We start from the raw sequence: 25,173 nt of genomic DNA, 5'->3' as shown, positions 1-25,173 counted from the left end.
TCATGTAAAGCCCCAGGCCTATTTGTTGGCCGAGTTAACCCCACTCTGTGCCTGACATTAATGACCTTGTTCCTGATAAGGAGATAAGGTCAAAGAATGAAGTGGTGAATGAGGCTTGAGTAATTCTCATTAGATAACCTCATTTTTACCTGACTGAAAAGGTTGGGACCCCATTCTGCTCAAGCTCTAAGAATAATTTGAGAGTGACCCAGGAAAAGACAAGTGGCCACAGCTCTGAGAGAGCAGAAACTGGGGGAGAGTCAGGCTACATGAACATAGGGACTAGAAGACCGCTGTGATGTTACAGTAACTTGAAGGCGTTGGCTGTTGGCTTTTGTGGATTCTCCATTTTAGGGCCCCACCATGACCCTAACTCAGTCCATTTCTGTTTGATCTACAAATGTTCTTTTCAAAAGGTTTTAGATCCTATTGTACATTTCCTCATTCTCTGTATATTTCTCAGTTCAAATTCCTGAGAGGGACAATCAGATTAGTGTAACCCCCCAGGTTGCTCCTGGCCACAACATAGATCCCTACTCAGTCTTTTGATTGGCTGCTTTGGATCGGAGGTTCTGTCATTAATGTTCTTAGCCACAAGTAACAGAAAATCTAGCCAAAATTTGTTCAACCAACAAGGACATGTGTTGTCAGTAAACAAGGACTCAGGGAGTTGGGCCGTCCCAAGATTAGTTCAACAGCATGATTCTGTCAGATCTTTGTGGTTCTTTTGGCTTTCCTCTCATGGAAAAAAAAAAAAAAAAATGGCAGGGGCAAAGAAATCTTTCACTGCATCTTGCAGATTTCCTAGCACCTCTCATTAGATTGTAGGTTATTGTGTGCCCATGATTGGCTTAGAAGCTTAGACCAAAGCAAGATTCATTTCCCGGCCCAGCCTCCCTGAGGCATATGGCCACCTGATACCTGAACAACATTGGAATTCCACTAGCCAGAAAGAGAGGCTACCACAGATGTCCAGCTAGTTGTTTAGATGGTAACATGTAAATTATACTCTCCTGGGGCCGTCTTTTCAAGTAGGGGCCGTAGAGACAGCTTCCCTTAGAAAGGGTAGTGTGAGTGACAGACACAATAATGGATATATCTAAGGCAGGCCATCTTCTTTATCTGTTCTCAAAAAAAATGCCAACAATTTTAAAATGTTATTTTTAAAAAATTGAATACCCACTGCACAGCTGTCTCTGTGCTTTAAAATACAAATGTGTTTTAGAGAAAATGTCTTTTGGCTGCCGTGTTTTTTAAAGAAAGATGAAATTTGGACTAACCTTGATGACTCTGTTTTTTGCCTGTGTTCTCTTTAATTTAGCCTGCTTCTTGGATTCCATGGCAACCTTGGGACTTGCAGCCTATGGATATGGCATCCGATACGAATATGGAATCTTTAATCAGAAGATCCGAGATGGATGGCAGGTATATGAGCCATCTTTCAAAATTTTGTTATTAAAAATACTTCTCCTTCATAGTATTCTGGGCGATTTATAATGTACAGACAATTAATATAAAGCTTTTAGTAAATCATTTATCTGGCATTTAATTGACATCACTGAAAACTATCAGTCTTCCCCCTTTGGGATGTGAGTTCCCTAAGAGCAGAGAGCCTACCAATATCATTCAGCACCAGATCCATAAGCACCTCACATAGTACCTGACTCATGAGAATACTCTGAAAATATTTATCATTGACACCTGAATGTGGACCACCTACAACGTATGATGTCTATTCTCTGCAGCATGCAAGATGGAGGAATACATTTTTTTTTTAATTTTTTTTTTTCAACATTTATTTTTGGGACAGAGAGAGACAGAGCATGAACAGGGGAGGGGCAGAGAGAGAGGGAGACACAGAATCGGAAACAGGCTCCAGGCTCCGAGCCATCAGCCCAGAGCCCGACGCGGGGCTCGAACCCACGGACCGCGAGATCGTGACCTGGCTGAAGTTGGACGCTTAACCAACTGCGCCACCCAGGCGCCCCAGGAATACATTTTTTGACTTATGATCTTCCCCTATAATTCTTGATGGTGGGAAGCATGTTCCCATTTTATAGGTGAGGAAACAGACTTTTTTTTTTAATGTTTATTGATTTTGAGAGAGAGCGAGGTGGGGGGGGGAACAGAACAGAAGGCGGGCAGAGTGGGAGCAGAGAGAGAGAGAGAGAGAGAGAGAATCCCAAGCAGGCTCCTCATTGTCAGCACAGAGCCCCACACAGGATTCCAACTCACAAACCATGAGATCATGACCTGAGCCAAAATCAAGAGTCAGGTGCTTAACCGACTCAGCCACCCAGTTGCCCCGAGAACCCTGAGACTCTTAAGTAGTGTTACCTCAGATCACACTGCTGGCAAACATGGGTCTGTATCCCCAGATTTTCTCTACACTCAGTCTTGCCCTCCTTAATATGTTTATCATATAAGATAGATGAGTTCATTGTTCTAATTTTTTATAAGATGCAAGCAGGCAATTTTATAACTATTAAATAAATCTGGCACATATTTAATACATATAATTATAGTGCTCCACAGATATTTGCACAAATAGTCCATACAAATGACTCTCATTTGATTTTTTTTTAAAGGTTTATTTTTTTTTTTAACGTTTATTTATTTTTGGAACAGAGAGAGACAGAGCATGAACGGGGGAGGGGCAGAGAGAGAGGGAGACACAGAATCGGAAGCAGGCTCCAGGCTCCGAGCCATCAGCCCAGAGCCCGACACGGGGCTCGAACTCACGGACCGCGAGATCGTGACCTGGGCTGAAGTCGGACGCTTAACCCACTGCGCCACCCAGGCGCCCCTCATTTGATTTTTATATAACTAAACTGGATTCTTGGGTGCTGGTTTCTTTTGTCTTTGGTAATTCTTTGAGCCTGCAATCAGCCCTGGTGTGGACAGTCTTTCTGATGCTAAGTGTGATTTAGGCTTTCTCTCTCCCTATCTTTTTCCCCAAACGCACATCATTGACAAAAGGATGCTGAATTTCACTAAATTCAAAAAGCCCACATTCTCAGAGCCCCTCCCACACTTCCATGAGTCAGTCTGAGGATGGAGTGCTCAGAGTTGGATGGGGGGACCTCGGCTAGAGCTAATCCCAGGGGAGAGGAAGGATGAGAATAAGCTTAGTGTCAGCACGATTCTCTCTCCCTCCCTCAGTATTTTGACACTCTGAGCCAAGGAAGAAGGAACTAAAAGGTTTGCATGTGAGGAGAGAATGCACCAAGGAAAAAGTCTCAGAAGGAGACTATTGGGAACATATTGAAAGACACACTTCCAAATTTTGTTAAGGACCAATGTATCTTAGCTGTCCCTAAATAATTTTTTTTAATGTTTTATTTATTTTCAAGAGAGAGAGAGACGGAGCACAAGCAGGATACACAGAATCTGAAGCAAGCTCCAGGCTCTGAGCTGTCAGTACAGAGCCCAATGAGGGGCTCAAACTCAAAAACCGTGAGATCATGACCTGAGCCAAAGTCGGTCACTCAACCGACTGAGCTACCCAGGCGCCCCTTAGCTATCCCTAAAGGAATTAGGAGGCAGCATTGTGTAGAAAAAAACCATTAAGGCCATAACTGAGATCTAATTTCTAATCTGAGCCTAATTGCTACTCATTACACTTGTGAGTTGTGTTGCTTTGATTAGGTTCCCTGACCTCTCTGATCCTCAGTTTTCTCACCTATAAAATGGAGATACCAGCTTCATGAAACTATTATGAAGATATCTACAATGTCTGGCACACAAATAGGCACTCAAAAAAGTGATAATTTTGCCTAAGAAAAAGAGGATAATTTAACAAATTGTGGTATTGTATAATATTAATATAGTTATTAATATATTTTGATTAATTTTAATAAAATGGGAGATTATTTATGTTAGTTGAAAAAAGGAGGTGTGGAATCATATGGATTTTCAAAAGAAGCCAAAAAGATAAAGAAAAAATACTAGGAAAAAATACATCAAAGCTTCAACAGTGATTATCTCTGGGAGATACGATTACAGGTCACTTTTAGTATCCTACATTCGCTCTTCAATATGACTCATATTTCACAAGACGTGTATATTTTATAATCATAAAAGTTAGAAAACAAAATAATAGGCTCCCTTCCACAGTGAAGTAATCTAGAGTTACACTGTGAAAAGCCTAGTTTAACAGGCATTTCTAGCGTGACCAACATTTTGATACAACCCGACCAAGCAGTACATAGTATCCAGTCTCAGTCTTTGAAAGTATGTGTGGCATGCATTATACCTTACAATAAGGATTTCCTTTTCTTACCTCTTTACTGTTCTGTGAACAATTTAAGAGAAACTCAGCACATCAGTCTCAAAATTTTTTTTCAAGTGCCTTTTCTCCAGGATTTTATGTAAGTTCACTGTTTTAAAACCATACCTACTACCTTTGCTACTTTTTTTAAAAAAGTTTTTATTAGGTGTTCTTTTTTTTTATTATGAAATTTATTGTCAAATTAGTTTCCATACAACACCCAGTGCTCATCCCAAAAGATGCCCTCTTCAATGTACCTTTGCTGCTTTTTTTTTTTTAATGTTTATTTTTGAGACAGAGAGAGACAGAGCATGAACGGGGGAGGGTCAGAGAGAGAGGGAGACACAGAATCCGAAACAGGCTCCAGGCTCCGAGCGGTCAGCACAGAGCCCTTGCTGCTTTTAAATGGCCTTTATTCTAGGACACGTTCCCTTTCTCTCCTATCAGATCCAGGAAGCTTGTATTTCTAGTGTTCATGAGAAAGAGACACTACATGACTTTTGCAAGTCTCCAAAGCTGACCTTGCTAGCCATCATCACTACTCTATGACTTGAAACTGAGTCAGAAAAACTCATAATTATATTTACCATATCCATTGTTTACTGTGATGGGATTTTAAAGGGCAAACATAAAATATATCGTACCATTAAAAAAGAAGCTATTTCTATTAAAAATAAAAGTATCTTCCAGGAAAGCCTATCTTTTGAAGGTATGGGCATGCCCCCACACACATCAGCTACATCATTGCTCCTGCAGTGGAGAAGGCTGAAGAAAATGGCACACACTGGGAAGATTTTTAAAGGTTAATGAACTTCTAGTTTTTGAAGTCTCTTCAAGGAACATTTGCAGTACTAAAGTGTTCATTGTGAATACCCTAAAGAAAATAATTTGATTTATTGATTTATTTTTATTTTAGAAAGAGAAAGAAGGTACAAGAGCAGGGGAGAGGAGCTGAGGGAGAGAGAGAGACACAGATAGAGAAAGAAATCTTCAGCAGGCTCCATGCTCAGTGTGGAGACCCTAGAGGGACTGTCCCACAACCCTGGGATCATGACCTGAGCCAAAATCAAGAGTCAGACACGCTCAACCACCCAAGCCACCCAGAAACCCCAGGAAAGTAATTTTATTGCCAAAATTCTTGACTTACCTTAAACTCTAATGGGGATCATTGAAACTTTATCAGTAATAGTCTTGAATGAAAATAATTGGCCCCTGGGAGGAAGGAGGGAAAGACAATTGGAACAGCCTCACATTAAAGTTTAACAGTCCCATACCAAAGCTCAGAGTAGAAAGGTGCTCACAGTAGGTATCTCAGAGTTGAATCAACCCTTCTCTCTCTCAGAACGTGTGCCAAGCCTGCTTTAAGTAGTCACGCACAATCCACATTGCCCAGCAAGATTCTAGTTACCACTGTTGAATTTGCAGTGCGCCCATAAACAGTTTTCAATTTATTGTACCATCAGAAAACAAAGTTTGTTGGCTCACTAGTTCTTCATGTCCCACGTGTCCCAGTCGACGGGGAAAGCCTTTCTTACAATCCAGTCACTAACGGCGCTCCCTGAGCTGACCTCTGCTCCCATGCTGGCTGGAACACAGAAGCCATTGCGTCATTCCTCTAGGAAGATGCCAAGTCGAGGCTGTGCCCCCTCCTCACCACCCCACCCCCTGACAGGAGCACCGCTCCTTCCTCCACAGACCCACACTTTCTTTGTCTCCGCTCTCTTTGATCCCGTGTGTTCAGATCCAGCAGCCCACTTGGATGTAAATGAAAGCTCTTCTATCTTGCCCCTGCCCTTCACGTGACTCAGCATGTCGGTGCGTTCAGGGGTCACTGGCTACATGGAAATCTAAATTTACAGACCAGTTTGTTGATTCATTGGAAGAAAGCAAGGTAGAGAAGAGGTTTATCACCATTCTGCAGCTTCTGAGGGTTTAGTGGGGGTGGTGGCCGCAGTTCCCCTTTTCTCCTCTGATCTGTTCAGACCAGCCTGTGCTTTTGAAATGTTGGCCAATTTACCTTAAAAACAAGATTTGTGAAATTGAGGGAATAATTAACCGGTTCCTTACCAAAGCAGGAAGAGGTTCGAGACAAAGAACAGCAAGCCAGGAGTTCTGTCTTCCTACATAACTTGTTAACCCAGTGGAGTTGAAATCAGCCATTATTCAGGGGAAAATTAAAAAGACCAACATTTGATGGCATTACGAGTAATCTGCTGACCGGTGCCTTGTCACCTCATATTCTCTCAAAAGAGCAAATGCAGCCTCTGACTTGCTCAGCAGTGGGCCAGTGGTGACGAGCCCAGAGTTCATCTCTTCCGAGAGCATTTCACGCTGCTTGAGGGCAAAACGATATGATCCTGCTGCATTTCTCAGCAGAAGATGCATTGTCAGCTCTCCTATACACAGATTTTTGAGGAAAGCTGTTTCTGCCTCATTGTCCCATTTTGTTTAATGCCTTCAGGTGGGTTTTACAACCGTCTCCAGTGCTGAAATGAGGTTTCTTCCTGTTACAGGAAGCAGTGTTCACACTGACCAGTGTTTGAAAACCCCCAACCTGCCCTTGCCTAAATGCAGCATAAAGTGTTTTGTAAGTCAGGATGTTTTGATCCTTTGTGGATATGTTCATTTATTTGTGTAGCATTTCTAGCTATCAACACAAGCTAATGGACTCTAACTTAACCAGCTTATCAGCTGCTAAAATTCAACTGTTTCCTTGTTAAATTTTTACTTCATTTTTTGATATTCTCTTCTGACTAGAATAAGCGGAAGTCTAAATTCTGAGTTGCAGTTACTGACTTTGTATCACCACATAGCTCCTGGTTGCACCATGGAGCCCCAGGTCACATGTTAAAAATGCAGAATTTCAGGGGCGCCTGCGTGGCTTATTCGGTTCAGTGTCCGACATCAGCTCAGGTCATGATCTCGAGGTCCGTGAGTTCGAGCCCGCGGGGGGGCTGACAGCTCAGAGCCTGGAGCCTGCTTCAGATTCTGTTCTCCCTCTCTCTCTGCCCCTCCCCCACTCATGCTCTGTTTCCCTCTCTGTCAAAAATAAACATTAAAAACATTTTTTTTTAATGCAGAATTTCAGGGGCATCTGGGTGGCTCAGCCAGTTGAGCATCTGACTTTGGCTCAGGTCATGATCACAGTTCGTGGGTTCAAGCCCTGCATCAGGCTGTGTGCTGACAGCTCAGAGCCTGGAGCCTGCTTCGGATTCTGTGTGTCTCTCTCTCTGCCCCTCCCCTGCTTGTGCTCTGTTTCTCTCTCTCTCTCTCTCTCTCTCTCTCTCAAATATAAATAAACGTTAAAAGTTTTAAAAAAATTTTAAGTGCAGAGTTTTATTTATTTTTTTTTAATTTTTTTAAACATTTATTTATTTTTGAGGCAGAGAAAGACAGAGCATGAACGGGAGAGGGTCAGAGAGAGAGGGAGACACAGAATCTGAAACAGGTTCCAGGCTCTGAGCTGTCAGCACAGAGCCTGACATGGGGCTTGAACTCACAGACCGCGAGATCATGACCTGAGCTGAAGTTGGACGCTTAACCGACTGAGCCACCCAGGCACCCCTTAAGTGCGGAATTTTAGACCTCCTCCCAGACTGACTGAGAATCTGCATTTTAACAAGGTTTGATTAGCTGATTAGCTCAAACCTAGCCCCAGCCTTCCCTAGGCTTCACCCTACATGTGGTGCATCTTGCCTCTAGCGTCTCTCTCACGCCCAGATCTACTACCTGCAGATGTTGTTTCTATGAGTCCCCTTTTGATTCACCATTATGCACGTACTTAGTATCAATGGGTAGCTTACTGGCTTTCTTGATATAAAGTCATAGTCAATGTTTGACTAAATGAATGTGTATTTTCTTGTCTATCTGTTGACATCAGTGTTTTGCCTAATACCTGAAAAGATACTGTATTTCTTTTTCTCTACAGTGTGCCTGGGGTAGGCATTGAACTTGTATTTAGGTGGGAGTCATGAAACATCCAGCAGTCTGTCATAATTCATAAGCAAAATCTTCTTAAAATAAAGCTATATATTCTAAGGGGGAAGGTGAGGAATCAAATAGGTAAAATATCAATATTTGGGGTAATCTCTTTGACGAGTACTTTACACTAAAATCCCTTACCCCTTCCTTTCTTGTGAAAACACAACTAAATTTTTTAATATATATATATAGTATTTTAAAGGTTTCACTAATGATATCTTTACTTTAAAAATACATCTCGGGGCGCCTGGGTGGCGCAGTCGGTTAGGCGTCCGACTTCAGCCAGGTCACGATCTCGCGGTCCGGGAGTTCAAGCCCCGCGTCAGGCTCTGGGCTGATGGCTCAGAGCCTGGAGCCTGTTTCCGATTCTGTGTCTCCCTCTCTCTCTGCCCCTGCCCCGTTCATGCTCTGTCTCTGTCTGTCCCAAAGATAAATAAACGTTGAAAAAAAAAAATTTTTAAAAAAAATACATCCCCCCTCTCCAATGTGTTTTTTCTTGTTTGGGCATGTGTGTTGCAAACCAAAATTAATTTGATGTGCATACATACATGTCCATACATGATTTAAAATCATACAAATTATGATTTTAAAATTTCTTATAAAAAATGTGTTGTTATAAATTAACATAAACACATGGGGAAATGTTGAAATTGTCAAAAAATTCTTTACGTATTAGTAGATGTTATTTTCAAAATGAACCATAATTAATAGTTCATTATCAGATCATAATTATGAAAGGATTAAATTAAACAAAGACTACAGAATGTAATAGTGTCTTATACCTATATTGAAATAAGCTTTCTTAAGATAATTTTCTATTAGTAGTATTGTTTTTTTTAAAATTTTATTAATTGTATTTATTTTTGAGATCACGAGCAAGTGGCGGGGGGGGGAGGGGGGCAGAGAGCGAGAAGGAATCCCAAGCGGCCTCCTCAATGTCAGTGCAGAGCCCAGTGTGAGGCGTGAACTCACGAACCGTGAGATCATGACCTGAACCTAAATCAAGAGTCAGATGCTTAACCAACTGAGCCACCCAGGCTCATACTACTCTATGAGTAGTATTTCTTAACTGATTCTGGGTATTCTAGGCAAAAGAATCTTGACAGAAACCATCATCTAGGACCCATCAGGTCCAGGTATCCAGTTATAAACATTCCTGGATGGCCTCCCTCTATCCCTCAAGCTGGACAATTGTATTTACAGATATTAAGACACAGGCTCTGGAACCTGCAGACCTAAGGTCAAATCTCAGCTGTACCATTTACCATCTGTGTGACAGATGTTATAATTTCCTCCTCTTTAAAAAAGGAAACATAGGGGTGCCTGGGTGGCTCGTTTGGTTGGACGTCTGACTCAGGTCATGATCTCTCTGTGGGTTTGAGTCCCGCATTTGGGCTGTGCTGACAGCTCAGAGCCTGCAGGTGCTTCAGATTCTGTGTCTCCCTCTCTCTCTGCCCCTCCCCTGCTCATGCTCTGTCTCTGTCTCTGTCTCTTAAAAATAAATAAATATAAAAATAAAAAAGGAAACATCATAGTTCCATCCTATAGAGTTATGCTATGAGGATTAAATGTTATGTATTAACAAGTATTATTGTTGTTAATTTAGGTAATACGTTATTGTAATGTATTACCTAAATTATTGTAATGTATTACCTAAATTATTGTAATACATTAACAAAGGTGAATTGAGTTTGACAGTTCTTTCTTACGAAAAGTATTCTTGCATTGATTCAGTCAAAGATATTTTTGATTTGATATAATTGGAGGTCCACATCTCCTGAAAAATAAATTATTTTTCAATTTTTTTAATGTTTACTTATTAAACATTAAATAAATGCCACCCAGGCATCCCTCCTGAAAAATAAATTCTAAGCCATGTCCTTTTTGCAGGTAGAAGAGGCAGATGATTGGCTCAGGCATGGAAACCCCTGGGAGAAAGCCCGTCCTGAATTCATGCTGCCTGTGCACTTCTATGGAAAAGTAGAGCACACCAAGACTGGCACCAAATGGATCGACACCCAGGTATTCAGAGTGTCCTCATGCTGAATACTTTGTACTGTATAGCACAGTGGATATATAGCATAAAGTATAATATGTATATGATACTGATATAGTACATTGTGTTTTGAATAATTGAAGAGTACATTTTTACAAATAAATCCATTACTTCTCTTATTGAACCCACTCATTTTGGAAACAAGGGAGCTGAGACCAAGAGAGAAGTGATTTCCTCAAGATCAAGTAACTTATCAGGGTCATTTTGCAATCAGCTTCATCAGAGATTAATTGATTCTGTAATCCTAGCATGCCTAGCTCTCCAGTTTTATAAAAAGTTTTTGATGCCAAGACTAAATAAATGTAAATGTCATTCTTCACCTCACTGCCATACATTTACTTGCTACTTCTCAGGGGTAAATATTTTAAAACTAAAGTATTTATTAGGGGTGCCCGGGTGTCTCACTCGGTTAAAGCATCCGACTTCAGCTCCAGTAATGATCTCATGGTTTGTGGGTTCAAGCCCCATGTCAAGCTCTATGCTGACAGCTCAGAGCCTGGAGCCTGCTTTGAATTCTCTGTCTCTCTCTCTCTCTCTGCCCCTCTCCTGCTCACACCCTGTCTCTTTCTCTCTCTCTCAAAATTAAATAAAACATTTAAAAAAAATTTTTTTTAAACTATTTAGAGGAATGCCAACATTTATATGTTAAGAAAAATAATACAAAATTTTACAAATTGTTATTTTGTGCAAAATCACTTCTAGAAAAATAATGCTGGTGTCGATCCAAGCATACTTAATTCATGGATGGATATGGAGCATTACCATATGCTCCAGTTACTGGAGCATACCATTACCATATGACCAGTATGGAGCATACCATTACCATATGACCAGTTCACTTCTCAGCACCCCAGTGATGGTTTGTGCTTTGCTGTCTTCTTACTTCCTGATAAATAACCTCTATTACAAGACTGCATTGTCTAATCTTTGGAGGCTCCATTTGAGATATTTGCTTAATAAATATGGTCTCAGGCTGGGAACGATGTGTCACTAGCCATTCTTTAAAAGCTTAAAGGAAATGGTAAAGACCAAGTAGATATTTTTATTTAGCAAAACTGTGAATGAAGTTCAGTATTGTAATGCTAAATTCAGATGGTTTGTGGATTATTCTCCATGAATAAAAGCTTCATTTTATTTTAGAAGAACCAACACCCATTTTATAGTTGACTTTTTAAACTGATAATTTATTCTGCTAATCCATGTAGAGCTATTTGCAGTTCAGAAAAATAAGACTATTTAAAAATGATTTTTCTATCTGAGGATGAATTTCTTCAACATATGAAATAGATTAGAAACTAAAATAGGTCATTATAGTATAATGGTATAAGGGATAAACTAATACTATAATTTCAAGATAAGTTTCTCTTTTTCTAAATTTAGTTGAACAATAGAATACAATCTAAATTGCAGTTGGTTACACATGTGATCAGGAGAGCTGCAAACAAATCAATCATTAATATGCCCAAAGAATTCATATGCGTATTTGGTATTAAACTAGCAAGTATTTGGTATATGTTTTGGTGTCTAAAAACTTCCAGTGACTTCTAACCTGTTCAAATGTATGTAGTTAACACGATCAATCCTGAAGCATTCTGTTTACACCAGGTCCCACTGTTGAGCTACCTTGTATTTACAGAGCACCTCTAGGCATTTTCATAATATATCCAGACATTCAATTAGAAAGAATATATTTTTCTGTGCCCACAAAGGCAAGGTTATGGGGCAGGTGTAATATAAGGTGAGTTGGCCCAAACTGTGCAGCACTTTATGGATTTATGGAAGCCATCACCCAAATCAGCCCCAGGTCTGTAGCTGGTGAGGTCAGAGAGCATGAGGACAGGCGTGGTATACACATGCTGTGGGCAGCTTCCAGGAAACTGAGCAATCCATTTCACATGTGTGTCAGCACTGGTCTTCTGGGAAGCAGACGCCAGAGAGAATTAGAAGTACAAGTGACATATTGGGGCAATTGCTAATAGTGACAGAGAGGAGGGGGCAGTTGGAGGAGGTGTGGCACCTGTGAAGAGAAAAGGGAAAAGAAGGAGGATCCTCGGGAAGAGCTCAGGTGGCTGTGTATTTCAGAGCAAGCAGCCAGGCTGGTGGGGCCTGAGATTAAAGATTGCTCTTGAGCCAAGTCCTGGCTCTCAAGCTCCGACATGATGGAAGCATCCCTAGGAAAGCACGGCCTCAGCGGCTCAAGCTCCCAGGTGGCAAGTTCTGCCTAAAGTTCTCTGAAGGGATATCTGAGTGCAGTTCCACAGCTGCCTCAATTACACTTCAAGGATCAGAGGACAAATCCTGTTTCAACCCAGATTCACTCCCATTCTGTAACCAGCTTTTCCTGATGGATCACAATGTACTTTAAAAATCTCCAGATGGCACAAAAACAGACACATAGACCAATGGAATAGAATAGAAACCCCAGAACTAGACCCACAAACGTATGGCCAACTCATCTTTGACAAAGCAGGAAAGAACATCCAATGGAAAAAAGACAGCCTCTTTAACAAATGGTGCTGGGAGAACTGGACTGCAACATGCAGAAGGTTGAAACTAGACCACTTTCTCACACCGTTCACAAAAATAAACTCAAAATGGATAAAGGACCTAAATGTGAGACAGGAAACCATCAAAACCTTAGAGGAGAAAGCAGGAAAAGACCTCTCTGACCTCAGCCGTAGCAATCTCTTACTCGACACATCCCCAAAGGCAAGGGAATTAAAAGCAAAAGTGAATTACTGGGACCTTATGAAGATAAAAAGCTTCTGCACAGCAAAGGAAACAACCAACAAAACTAAAAGGCAACCAACGGAATGGGAAAAGATATTCGCAAATGACATATCGGACAAAGGGCTAGTATCCAAAATCTGTAAAGAGCTCACCAAACTCCACACCCGAAAAACAAATAACCCAGTGAAGAAATGGGCAGAAAACATGAATAGACACTTCTCTAAAGAAGACATCCGGATGGCCAACAGGCACATGAAAAGATGTTCAGCGTCGCTCCTTATCAGGGAAATACAAATCAAAACCACACTCAGGTATCACCTCACGCCAGTCAGAGTGGCCAAAATGAACAAATCAGGAGACTATAGATGCTGGAGAGGATGTGGAGAAACGGGAACCCTCTTGCACTGTTGGTGGGAATGCAAACTGGTGCAGCCGCTCTGGAAAGCAGTGTGGAGGTTCCTCAGAAAATTAAAAATAGACCTACCCTATGACCCAGCAATAGCACTGCTAGGAATTTATCCAAGGGATACAGGAGTACTGATGCATAGGGGCACTTGTACCCCAATGTTCATAGCAGCACTCTCAACAATAGCCAAATTATGGAAAGAGCCTAAATGTCCATCAACTGATGAATGGATAAGAAATTGTGGTTTATATACACAATGGAATACTATGTGGCAATGAGAAAAAATGAAATATGGCCTTTTGTAGCAACGTGGATGGAACTGGAGAGTGTGATGCTAAGTGAAATAAGCCATACAGAGAAAGACAGATACCATATGGTTTCACTCTTATGTGGACCCTGAGAAACTTAACAGGAACCCATGGGGGAGGGGAAGGAAAGAAAAAAAACAGGTTAGAGTGGGAGAGAGCCAAAGCATAAGAGACTCTTAAAAACTGAGAACAAACTGAGGGTTGATGGGGGGTGGGAGGGAGGAGAGGGTGGGTGATGGGTATTGAGGAGGGCACCTTTTGGGATGAGCACTGGGTGTTGTATGGAAACCAATATGTCAATAAATTTCATATAAAAATAAATAAATAAACTTAAAAAAAAAAGAATCTTACATAGTACCTGGTGCCCAATATTTTTTCCAAGAAATGGAACTTATGATAGTTTTTATTATCATTATTATTAATAAAGGATACTTGTAAGAGTTTAAAAAAAAAAATCTCCAGAGATCTGTCTTTCCTGGTAAAAGGTATTTAAAGGAGGGTCATTTATTACTTTGAGGTCCTGGTATTCGTAGAAGCATGATTGAATATATGTGATTGATACAGACTATATGGCTTCATTCACTCATAACTCACATTAAAGAGCTTTGTGTTTCGGTTTCACCCCTACCATTGACTGTGACTGTGGGCAAGTCACTTCTCTCTCAGCCTCATTCCTGTCATGTCCAAAAAGAGTGTGTTGCACTAAGTGATCTCTAGCACCCTTCAGTCCAGTCAGTCTGTCATTGCCTTTCTTTTTTTTTTTTTTAATATAAAATTAATTGTCAAATTGGTTTCCATACAACACCCAGTGCTCATCCCAACAGGTGCCCTCCTCAATGCCCATCACCCACTTTTCCCTCCCTCCCACCCCCCATCAACCCTCAGTTTATTCTGTTTTTAAGAGTCTCTTATGGTTTGCCTCCCTCCCTCTCTAACTGTCATTGCCTTTCCTTAGAGCTTGACTGATGAGTCAGAATAGAAATGAGTCTATTCCCACATAAATTTTAATTCATGTGAAACACAGTTACCTTCCTGTACTTCTCAGTCTCAATGACTGCCACAAAGACTGAGCTACCAGTTTTCCAAAGCTCACCTCTTAACACCCATCTCAGCTGATCATCAGCTGATTGGTCTCATCACCAAAATAACTCTTCTCCATGCAACTTTGAAAAATCTAGCGTAGTATTGTAAACGTCATCTATAATCTAGCTGCATATGTTTCTGTTCTGTTAATTTTCACCATATTTGAAATAAGACTATTGAATTACCTACACTAAAATTGCCCTATTCCTGTTTTTAGTGAATACAGATTCACTTTGTCACTTTGCACATCATATTTTATTATTTTTAGAACAATGGCTTATTCTGAAACATGAAAGATCTGCATCCACATCAAGGCAAGGGACACAAAGGGAAGGCACCATTGGCATGATACGGGGGACCATCAGTCTAGATGGTTCCAGCCACCCAGATTGCTCCAGTGGGAGGAAGCTCCACATGGTCCCCAATAACTTACCCTCCAGTCCTAGGACCCCCATCTTGGTTTAGGCCCCTCACAGTCTGAGTTGGTGATGGAGCCAGGAACAGAAATCCAGTCGCTAACTTCCATCCCATTGTTCAGCCAACGTCCCTACACATGGGAAACTGAGCAGCTGCTTTGGTTTAATCCCACAGGTGGTCCTGGCCCTGCCATATGACACCCCGGTGCCCGGCTATATGAACAACACCGTCAACACCATGCGCCTCTGGTCTGCTCGGGCGCCAAATGACTTTAACCTCAGAGACTGTGAGTACAGACTGGGCTCTCGTGTCTGTGTGTGTATGTTTAATATTTTGATCACAGAAGCAACCATATCAGCACCAACTCTAAAAGATGGCACAAAACAAAGATATTGGGGAGTGGGGCATAAATGGTTTCTGTATATGTGTGTGTATGCCTGTGTAGTCTTTCTGATTAATAGTATCAAATTGAGCTTGAGAGAACAGTCTTGAGTTTCTGATAGAACTCTTAAGTGGCTGAGCAGCCATTTTATGGAGCACATGCAAGGACATTTTTAAAGCACTCCTTCTGTCTGGCCCTCTTAGACTCTCATGCAAATCACAGCAGGGAGATCTATGGAATTCCTTTTGAACCTTCAGGAATTGTAGAATCCCTACATCCACATGGCATGCAGCAAGCATCAGGTGAGGCCAAGAGGCTTCGATAACAGTGGCCAGCTTATCTGTTTATTCATTTTTCTAACCTTCCCCCCAGTTAACGTTGGAGACTACATTCAGGCTGTGCTGGACCGAAATCTGGCGGAGAACATCTCCCGCGTCCTCTATCCCAATGATAATGTGAGTGGTCAAGCTTGCTTTCCCAGTAGAAACAGAAGCAGCTTATTTCAGAAGTACCCCTTTATAGCCCATAAAGCACATCTTCAATACTGATTTTTTTCTTCAGTGCACAGTAATCTCTGTCACTTCCTGAACTGCTAGATTTCCCTTCCCCTCCCCGCCAAGTAAGGAAAACAAATTTGTACATTTCATGAAATCAGAATTGGTATTTTGCCCTTGACTAGTAACCTCATGACTAGTTGGGAGGTTATATATGTGCATTTCAAAACCAAGCCTGGATATAAAAGATGAAGGGAGCACTGGTGAAATACTGCTTCAGTTCCAAACAGAAGTTTCTTTCACAGGGTCAGGAGACCCTGGAAGTTTCCTGCCTGGCCTCTTCCCCTTGCTGACAGGCTTGTCCCAGCCTTCTGCCCTCAGGCAAGGTGGGGTCTGGACCTGGGAGCAGACCCAGAAGCAAACATTTGTTTCTTATGCCACTTATTCATCCCTTGAAACTTTTTTTAATAGGTGATTATTCCTAATTTTACACTAAAAATAGCTAAAATTTAAAAAAAAAATCTTTTTTAAAAAACTTGGAACTGGATCACAGAAGACCACTATGGATTCTCAGTTGATTTAAATATACTTAGCTCTACCTTATATACGGGTGAAATTGTTTTCTTGAAGCTGTAATGATTACTCTTTTATAGTAAGTCTCAGGAACAACCAAATTAGTACTGTGCTCTGAAAAGTGGCACAAAAGAAGGTTTGGAAGACTGGGATATAAATGGTCCTTAAGACTGGGTGTCCACTTGGTGTTGCACTATAGTCTCTACAGAGGATTAAGTTTGCCGTAGTATTTTCAGAAACTTTATGGTATAGTTTTTCCTTTGAGAGAAACATTGTGACTTCAGTGCATGTCAGAAAAATCTCTGACCCAAAAGCAAAAAGTGGTCTTGTTTTGTGGTCAGTTAATATAAGAATCCTTCTAAGTACTACCTAGCTAAACCCAGCCTCCCGAATTATTTAACTGGAAGGGGCTTAAAATGCATCCTCCAGCTTCAGTAGGGGCCAAACCTAACTTTTCTTGGAAGTAATTATCTCTAGCAGTTCACAGAGTATACTAAGTTAGCATGGGATGCAAAGTTAACTAAATTCATTGAGTAAAAGGTAGCTCTTGGGGTTGTGCCTGTTTTTAAGTACAAGTTAATAAATCATTTTTGTACTGTAATTACAAGAGCACACTCATTGTCTCTTCCCAACTTGGCCATAGCCCTCATCCAGACATTAGTCTCTCTTCCAGGAATCTTGCAACTGTCCTCCCTCTGTTAGCTAGATTTTTTTCCCTTGCTTAAAGCTCTTTAAAGTCTTCTAATCACCTATAAGAAAAGTACAGAATCTTAGATATGCTCCCTAAGTTCCTCAATGATACAGTCATGAGGGACTCCTGGGTGGCTCAGTCGGTTACGTGTCTGACTCTTGATCTCAGCTCAGATCATGATCTCCTGGTTCAGGAGATTTAGCCCCACAGCAGGCTCTGAGCTGACAGTGCAGAGACTTCTTGGGATTCTTTCTCACATTCTCTCTCTGCGCCTACCTCTCTCTCAAAATAAAGAAATAACCTTTAAAAAAAATGACACGATCTTGAGTTCTCTGACGCATCCTCCATGGTCTTGCCCTGGTCTGAGGTCTGACCATCCAGGACTATTTGCTCTGATCTTTCTCACCTCCAAGAGAAGGCTCTTGCAGCTTCTTTCCTCGCAGAATTAGTGTTGGCTGCCTGTGTTCTGAAATTTGATTGGGAGAAGAAAACTTAGAGTCTCAACAATTCAGCACATAAATTTTCACTTAACTCCCTTTCCCCCCATTTTCAGTACAGAGTGGTAACCCTGCTTTCGACTGTACCTGCTTCCCTCCAGCCCAGAGAACCCTGTGTTTCCATCTCCAGAGAATGTCAGCTTCTGTCTCAGTTGGGGAAGGAGATTGCTCAGCTGAGGGAACTGGGGATGAAGTCTGAGGCCAGCTACTTCTTAGGCTTGCAACTAACCATTTATTTTTCAATGTTTATTTATTTATTTTTGAGAGAAGGCGAGAGAGTGGAGGGAGGGGCAGAGATAGAGGGAGAGAGAATCCCAAGCAGGCTTCATGCTGTCGTTGCAGAACCTGACGTGGGATTGGATCTCACAAACCTGTGAGACCATGACCTGAGCCTAAATCAAGAGTTGGACACTTAGCCAGCTGAGCCACCCAGGCACCCCCTCACAACTAACCTTTTACCGCATCTTCACCCCCACTTCCAAATGCACCCAGTGCTGCCAAGTCCTGAGCCTTTAGAGGATTTGGCACATAAATTTAGCTGCTTTTTGGCTCTTCTCCTCTACCAGGTCAAAATTCAGCTTTCCTGGGTCTTCTGGCCCAATTACCACTCATCCATCTATTTTTCAGCTTCAAAAAGTTTGTTAGTGTTGTCTTGTCTCCCATTCCTTTCATCCTTTATTTGTATGCCTTCTTTAAGCCCCTTTACTGTCATTTTAATAACATTTCAGGAAAGAACAAAGTCTAATGCTTGACATTCAGCCTGCCATCTTCCACCGTATGTCCTATGAGCTTTAGTCTTAAAGTCCTCTGGGCGGGAGATCCCGTCATATTTTGGCCACGCCCACCGGGTGAGCTACTCTCACTCAGTCTCTCTGGCTTGAAGTTTTTTGAAGGGAAGGAGCTACGATTGAAGCAGGAGTACTTTGTGGTGGCTGCTACCTTGCAAGATGTCATCCGACGTTTCAAAGCCTCCAAGTTTGGCTCCGCTGACAATGTCAAGACTACATTTGATGCCTTTCCAGACCAGGCAAGTATTTGGTCTGTGAACACAGACAGGGACAACTGAGGGCTCAGGACTTCCTACTAGATTTACAACCCTTTCTCTGCTCAAACATTTGAGTAAGTATTGTAGGCTTAAAGCACCCCACAAAAGGTGGGCATTTTGCTTGGTGCTTTGCACAGACATGCATGAGGATAAGGAAGCAGACACTAGGCCATCTCTCACCTTCACACCGATGCCTTTTTCCCCACACAGGTTGCCATCCAGCTGAATGACACACACCCCGCACTGGCCATCCCTGAGCTGATGAGGATTTTTGTGGATATTGAAAAATTGCCCTGGTCCAAGGTCTGGATAGTTTGGCTTCCTTTTCCCTCAATTAACTAGAATATCTGTGGTTCTGAGATTTTGCCAAAAGGTCCTTTTACGGTCTCTCAAAATAAGTTACTGTTGCTAACTCCCAGTGGTTAAAAATAAGTTTGCCCTGGTGCTAACATCCCTCTCTCCTTACTGCTTTACATGGAGTAAGATTAAGAAATAAATACATTCCTAATGGGACACAGCTCAGTAGTTCAGACTTTTGTTGTGTTTACCCTTATTTCTGCATCTAAAATGATTCTAAATTAAACTCTGCAACCTCAGAACACAGCTAATTGAAAACAGTACTTGTTTGTGTTCCTCAGATTTTGCTTATTTTATAAATAAAAGGCATGTTAGGATAGTAGAGAAACCTTATCAGTATATTGTCTTCAGTTTTATCAGACAGTTTTGCAAATAACTGCTTCCCACCTACCCCCCCTTACATATTCCCAGTCTCTGGACCATTCAGGAACCTGGTAGAATTGAGCGTGTCTTACTGTGTAGATGAACTGTCGCGTTGCAGACTGGCGGGAGCTTAGGGAATGTCTGGTTTTGTGTGATGGGCCACCTTTCTTGCAGAGGAAAGCTCCTAAGCCCCTCCTTTTCCCTCAGGCATGGGAGATCACCCAGAAGACCTTCGCATACACCAACCACACGGTGCTTCCAGAGGCCCTGGAGCGCTGGCCTGTAGACCTGGTGGAAAAGTTGCTTCCGCGACATTTGCAAATCATTTATGAGATAAATCAGAAGCATTTAGATGTAAGTCATTTTTAGAGATTCATAGCCCTTTTGAGAACGAGGTCTTGAGATGTGAAGGGTAGCTACAGTGTTCCCTGTTACTGAACTGGAGGCCCAAACATCTTTCGGTCATTGATACATAAAAAGTATTCAAGTCTGGTGGGGCTTTGTTAAAAGCATCTTTTTCAAAAGACTAAAATGGAGGATGGCATCTCCCTAGGGATAACCCGACCCCTGTCTGTGGGAGTGAAGTTTTGTATTTGCTCCATCAAAGGTTTTGTTTGGGAAGTGAACGACATTATCTCACTGTTGCTTTAAACCTGAGTGGCCAGCAAGGCCTTTCTCTTCCTTTGGCCAGAGAATTGCGGCCTTGTTTCCTAAAGATGTCGACCGTCTGAGAAGGATGTCTCTGATTGAAGAGGAAGGAGGCAAACGGATCAACATGGCCCACCTCTGCATTGTGGGCTCCCATGCTGTGAATGGTGTGGCCAAAATTCACTCAGACATCGTGAAGACCCAAGTGTGAGTGTCCATTCCTGTGGTGCTGGGTCTAAAGTTGCTCCGTCAGTGCACTGGTGCTAGTCGATGCGGGCTTGCTTTTGGGGATGACAAAAGGCCCTATCAAAATGTGCAGAAGTATTTTCTTCTACACAAAGTAACATTCACTTAAAAAAGAAAAAATGCCTTCTTCTCTCAACCTTCCTAGTTCTAGATTTAGAAGAAAAAAAAAAAAAACCCACACAACATTATTCTGCTGAAAAGTCTGGTCTATATGTCAGTGCCAGCCAGGAAATCATACGGAGGTGATTCGATGTGGAGTTTTTCTTGTAATTATTTGGAATTGCAAATGGATTTCTATTTCAAATAACAGCCTTAGCTGCTGCCAGCTCCTCCTTCCATCTTTTAATCTTGCGAAGCCTACACTTGGCTTCTTGAATGTAGCAGAAACACACTCTTGCAGCCAGATTCAGTGATGTGTCTCTTCTGTCTCCAGATTCAAGGACTTCAGCGAGCTAGAACCAGACAAGTTTCAGAATAAAACCAATGGGATCACTCCAAGGCGCTGGCTCTTACTCTGCAACCCGGGGCTTGCAGAGTTAATAGCAGAGGTAACCGGGAAGGGGTGCCCTTTCACTTTGTGAACCCAGTCTGCAGCAGGCGGCTACATCAGCCACCAGCATGTGACTTGTGCTGTCCCACAGGCTCTGTGCTTGACTTAATTTTCCACTGTACCCATCTTGAAATTCTTGATTTGTAAAGGAAGGGCCTGCAAATTACATACCTGGCTGACTGTACTCCTATGACACAAAGATGAAAGATGGTTATGCTATTTAGCAAAAGAGAATAACAAAGGCCATATAAATAACTAGTAGAACCTGGGTTCTGTGTTACCTTGTTTAGGTAGGTTTCCTGTTTTTAACACTTAAGGCCACTGAAACTACATTTAAGATACTAGCAAAGTGTTCTTGCCACATGGCCTTGCCAGCCTCTTCTGTGAGTGTGGCCATTCTGCGTACTATGTGGTAGGGCAGCCATCCTTGCTGTAGGCGAGCACAAGCACTCACCGGACTGACAGAAACTGCTCATTTGGGCTTGACTGCCATCCTGATTAATTAAATCACATCTTTAAACTGAAAGAAAATAGGGGAAGACTACGTGAAAGACTTGAGCCAGCTGACAAAGCTACATAGCTTCGTGGGTGATGACGTCTTTCTCCGAGAACTCTCCAACGTGAAGCAGGTGAGGCTTCCCAGTGTGGATTCTTTCCACGGCATTTGTTCTGCTCCAGTTTTTATTATGGCTTATTATTGCTCCAGTTTCTAAAAACAGACAACCTGATGCTTCTAAGTCAAAAGGGCTCTGGCATCGTGCACTGTCTCCACAGGAGAACAAGCTGAAGTTTTCCCAGTTCTTGGAGAAGGAGTACAAAGTGAAAATCAACCCATCCTCCATGTTTGATGTGCATGTGAAGAGGATCCACGAGTACAAGCGGCAACTCTTGAACTGCCTGCACGTGGTCACCATGTACAACCGTGAGTCAGCCCTGTGGCCACCACGCCCCCTGGAAGTGGAAGTGACCCTCTTGGCTGGCACAGGTCTCGCCTCCCTAGCCATCGACTGCCCTCCATTCCATCCGCTTCTCATTCTCTTTCAGGTATTAAAAAAGACCCTAAGAAGTTATTCGTGCCCAGAACAGTCATAATTGGTGGCAAAGTAAGTTGATTCTATTCACTGGGGATTTGGGGGCCCTGATCTCTTGCCATTTCTCCACTTGATCATGGCTGCATTCTGTCAGTGTGTTTGACATTCTTTTCCAAGGCTGCCCCAGGATATCACATGGCCAAAATGATCATAAAGCTGATCACTTCAGTGGCAGATGTGGTGAACAATGACCCTATGGTTGGAAGCAAGTTGAAAGTCATCTTCTTGGAGAACTACAGAGTATCTCTTGCTGAAAAAGGTAGTTTCTTCATCACAAATCATGCGGGGCCAGGACAAATTCTAGAGAAAGATGGCATGATATGGAAAAATGAGGTAGCTGGGCACAGGAAGCCAGTAACTTAGGATAGAAGAATAAGGGCCTAGGCTAAGAGCCTTTAAGGTGATCCAACTCACAACAAGATTGCTGTCCCTAGAGTCAGTATCACTGATTACATTTGCAAGTGCATTTTCCTGCCAGCTAGTCAGAGCTGGGTGCTGGAGGAAGTGACCCTGAGGTTTTGGCAAAGTGTAGACTGTGCTCTCCAAAGTAAAGGAAAGGTCTTCCATTCCCAGCTCCAGTTTTGGAATGGAACACCAGTTCCCCAGCCCCTGATAGTCCTCTGGTCACTTCATGGAATGAAGAAGGGCTGTCATTTGTGTACATGGCAACAAGGAATAGGGACAGACATCAGGCTGCAAAGCATGAGGCTTACCTGTGCTTAGATGGGCACTGATCATGCATGGAGTTCCCACGTGGGGAAAGTCAGGCTGGCAGAAAGCCAACATCCCTTTCTCTACCACTGGGACCTTTGCTTGTTTGCATCATGTGCTCACAAAGCACCGTCCGCCTGCAAATGCCAACTGTGCATTCACCCAAGTCCCAAACTGAAAACAGACCTTTCTCTTTTTGAGGTATTTCTGGGTCCTCTGAAGTTGCTGTTTAACATTGTATGCATAAAGAGAAGAGAGCCAGGTTCCTAGAGATGCAAATGAAGATATAGCTAATCCACAAAGAAGCCTTCAAAGTAAAACAGAGAATTCGTCCTGACCTTTGAAGTCAAAGTGGTCGAAAGGGACCTTCTGGCAATGCTAATTTGTGTGTAAATTAGGCTGAAAGGTCAGAGGCTTGGTGTCTAGCCCCAGGCACACCACAGGTGCTCAGGGCTGAAAGAGGGAAGGAGGAGGTGAGAAGAGGAAGGAATGCAGACAATCCAATTTCCTCAGATTATAAAGGGAGAGTCAGGAGAGGCTGAAATTTCAAGTTCAATAAAGAAAAGTTTTAATATATTTTATAAAGTTATAAAGCAGAAGAAATAAAAATAAAACCATAACAAAAACTGGGAGGAGGAGAAGAGAGAAGAGAAATGTAACGTCAACTTTTATAGCAGAGAGCAGTAGATACTCTTCAGAGTTCCCAGTCCAAGAAAGAGTAGTATAAGCATATAGTTATTTAGCACTGTGGTAATAACCACCTAGATAGCACATCAAAAATGGATAAAGGCAGTTGCCTGAGTCCAGGGGAAGAGTGAGATCCATCCTTCTGTATACCATAGGAATGTTTATTTTGATGTACATGTAGTACTTTAATGATCGAAACAGGCCAGCTAGATAAATGCTCAGATACAATACAAGCGGGTCTAGAGAGACAGAATCACTGATTTTAATACGCCTTGCTTGCAGTCATTCCAGCTACAGATCTGTCGGAGCAGATTTCCACCGCAGGCACTGAAGCCTCAGGGACAGGCAATATGAAATTCATGCTGAATGGGGCCCTGACCATCGGGACTATGGATGGGGCCAACGTGGAAATGGCAGAAGAAGCTGGGGAAGAGAACCTGTTCATCTTTGGCATGAGAGTAGATGATGTGGCTGCTTTGGACAAGAAAGGGTAAGAGAGCAGCTCCTCCTTACTGGGCTGGTGCCCTCCACCCCCAGGAGAGTGCCTGCCCGCCCAGGTATCCTGTTGATGTTGAGTCACATGAAATGTGGCCACAGAAAATCTCCCATGCATCAGGGGAGCCTCCTGGCCACAGGTTAGTTTTATTAAATATAGCAAGTGAACATGAAAGGAGCTAAGGCACGGGTACATGAGGTCCTTGCTATTAGTTATCAGCCACTGAAGATCTGGGCTCAGTGAGCTGTCATTTCTGCATCTATGATTTTGACTTTGATCAAAAGATGAGCCAGTTCCTAAAATTTTTGCCTATAATTTAAACCACTGAGTGCTCTTTTAAGATTTCAGGGAAATGGACTAAAATGTGGTAGAGGATAGGTGTGGATATACAGAAGCACCCATGAATCATACTAGTTTCACTTAATATCTAGATACGTTTATTAATCTGAATTAAAACAAATAAGGAGCTCTGCCCAAAGAAATGATAGGGATCCAAAAATTTGGAGGGTGTTGGATATACTCCCTGGCCCTTAAAAGTGAGTTTCCGCTAACGAACAACAAATTTGGAGGATCTGTGGGTCCAAAAAGCAACTGGTCCTCTTAACACAATACTTGCTTAGAGCTGTAAAGTCCTTTTGAAATGAATCTTACTGTATTTTACCAGATTAGATTATATTTATTATTTACTATTTTTTGGGTCTCCAGTTATAAGGAACTAATCGGGGAAAATTTTCAAGATCTAGTCAAATATTTATACCCATGTTCAACTCCATAATGGCTTCTATAAGTGCTAATATTTCTGAGTGCATTTTTTACAGCTAATATAGTATCTAGTGTATCTTTTTTGTTATTGTTGTTTGTTTTTTAATTCCAGTATAGTTACCATACAGTGTTATATTAGTTTCAGGTGTACAGTATAGTGATTCAACAATTCCATACATCACCTGGTGATCATTACGAGACGTGTACTCTTAATCCTCTTCACCTATGTCACCCATTCCCCCACCTACCTCCCCTTTGGTAACAGTCAGTTTATTCTCTCTAGTTAAGAGTCTGCTTTCTGGTTTGTCTCTTTTTCTTTGTTCATTTGT

At 42.0% G+C, this 25,173-nt stretch overlaps 1 protein-coding gene across 1 annotated transcript in view; it reads left to right on the top strand.

The window, feature by feature from the left end:
* PYGL (glycogen phosphorylase L) overlaps window positions 1-25,173 on the top strand; it is a 46,592-nt gene that overhangs the window by 10,575 nt on the left and 10,844 nt on the right. Inside the window, exons 4-17 of the mRNA XM_023255684.2 lie at window positions 1,322-1,425; window positions 10,142-10,273; window positions 15,426-15,537; window positions 16,006-16,088; window positions 18,772-18,915; window positions 19,144-19,236; window positions 19,861-20,007; window positions 20,345-20,508; window positions 20,981-21,095; window positions 21,625-21,726; window positions 21,872-22,019; window positions 22,142-22,200; window positions 22,306-22,447; window positions 23,869-24,076. Of these exons, the coding sequence (XP_023111452.2) occupies window positions 1,322-1,425; window positions 10,142-10,273; window positions 15,426-15,537; window positions 16,006-16,088; window positions 18,772-18,915; window positions 19,144-19,236; window positions 19,861-20,007; window positions 20,345-20,508; window positions 20,981-21,095; window positions 21,625-21,726; window positions 21,872-22,019; window positions 22,142-22,200; window positions 22,306-22,447; window positions 23,869-24,076 (1,753 nt within the window). The remainder of the gene's footprint in view (window positions 1-1,321; window positions 1,426-10,141; window positions 10,274-15,425; window positions 15,538-16,005; window positions 16,089-18,771; window positions 18,916-19,143; window positions 19,237-19,860; window positions 20,008-20,344; window positions 20,509-20,980; window positions 21,096-21,624; window positions 21,727-21,871; window positions 22,020-22,141; window positions 22,201-22,305; window positions 22,448-23,868; window positions 24,077-25,173) is intronic.

This window comes from Felis catus, chromosome B3, assembly GCF_018350175.1.
Source record: "Felis catus isolate Fca126 chromosome B3, F.catus_Fca126_mat1.0, whole genome shotgun sequence".
Lineage (NCBI taxonomy): Eukaryota > Metazoa > Chordata > Mammalia > Carnivora > Felidae > Felis > Felis catus.
This window is presented reverse-complemented; position numbering and strand designations above follow the sequence as displayed.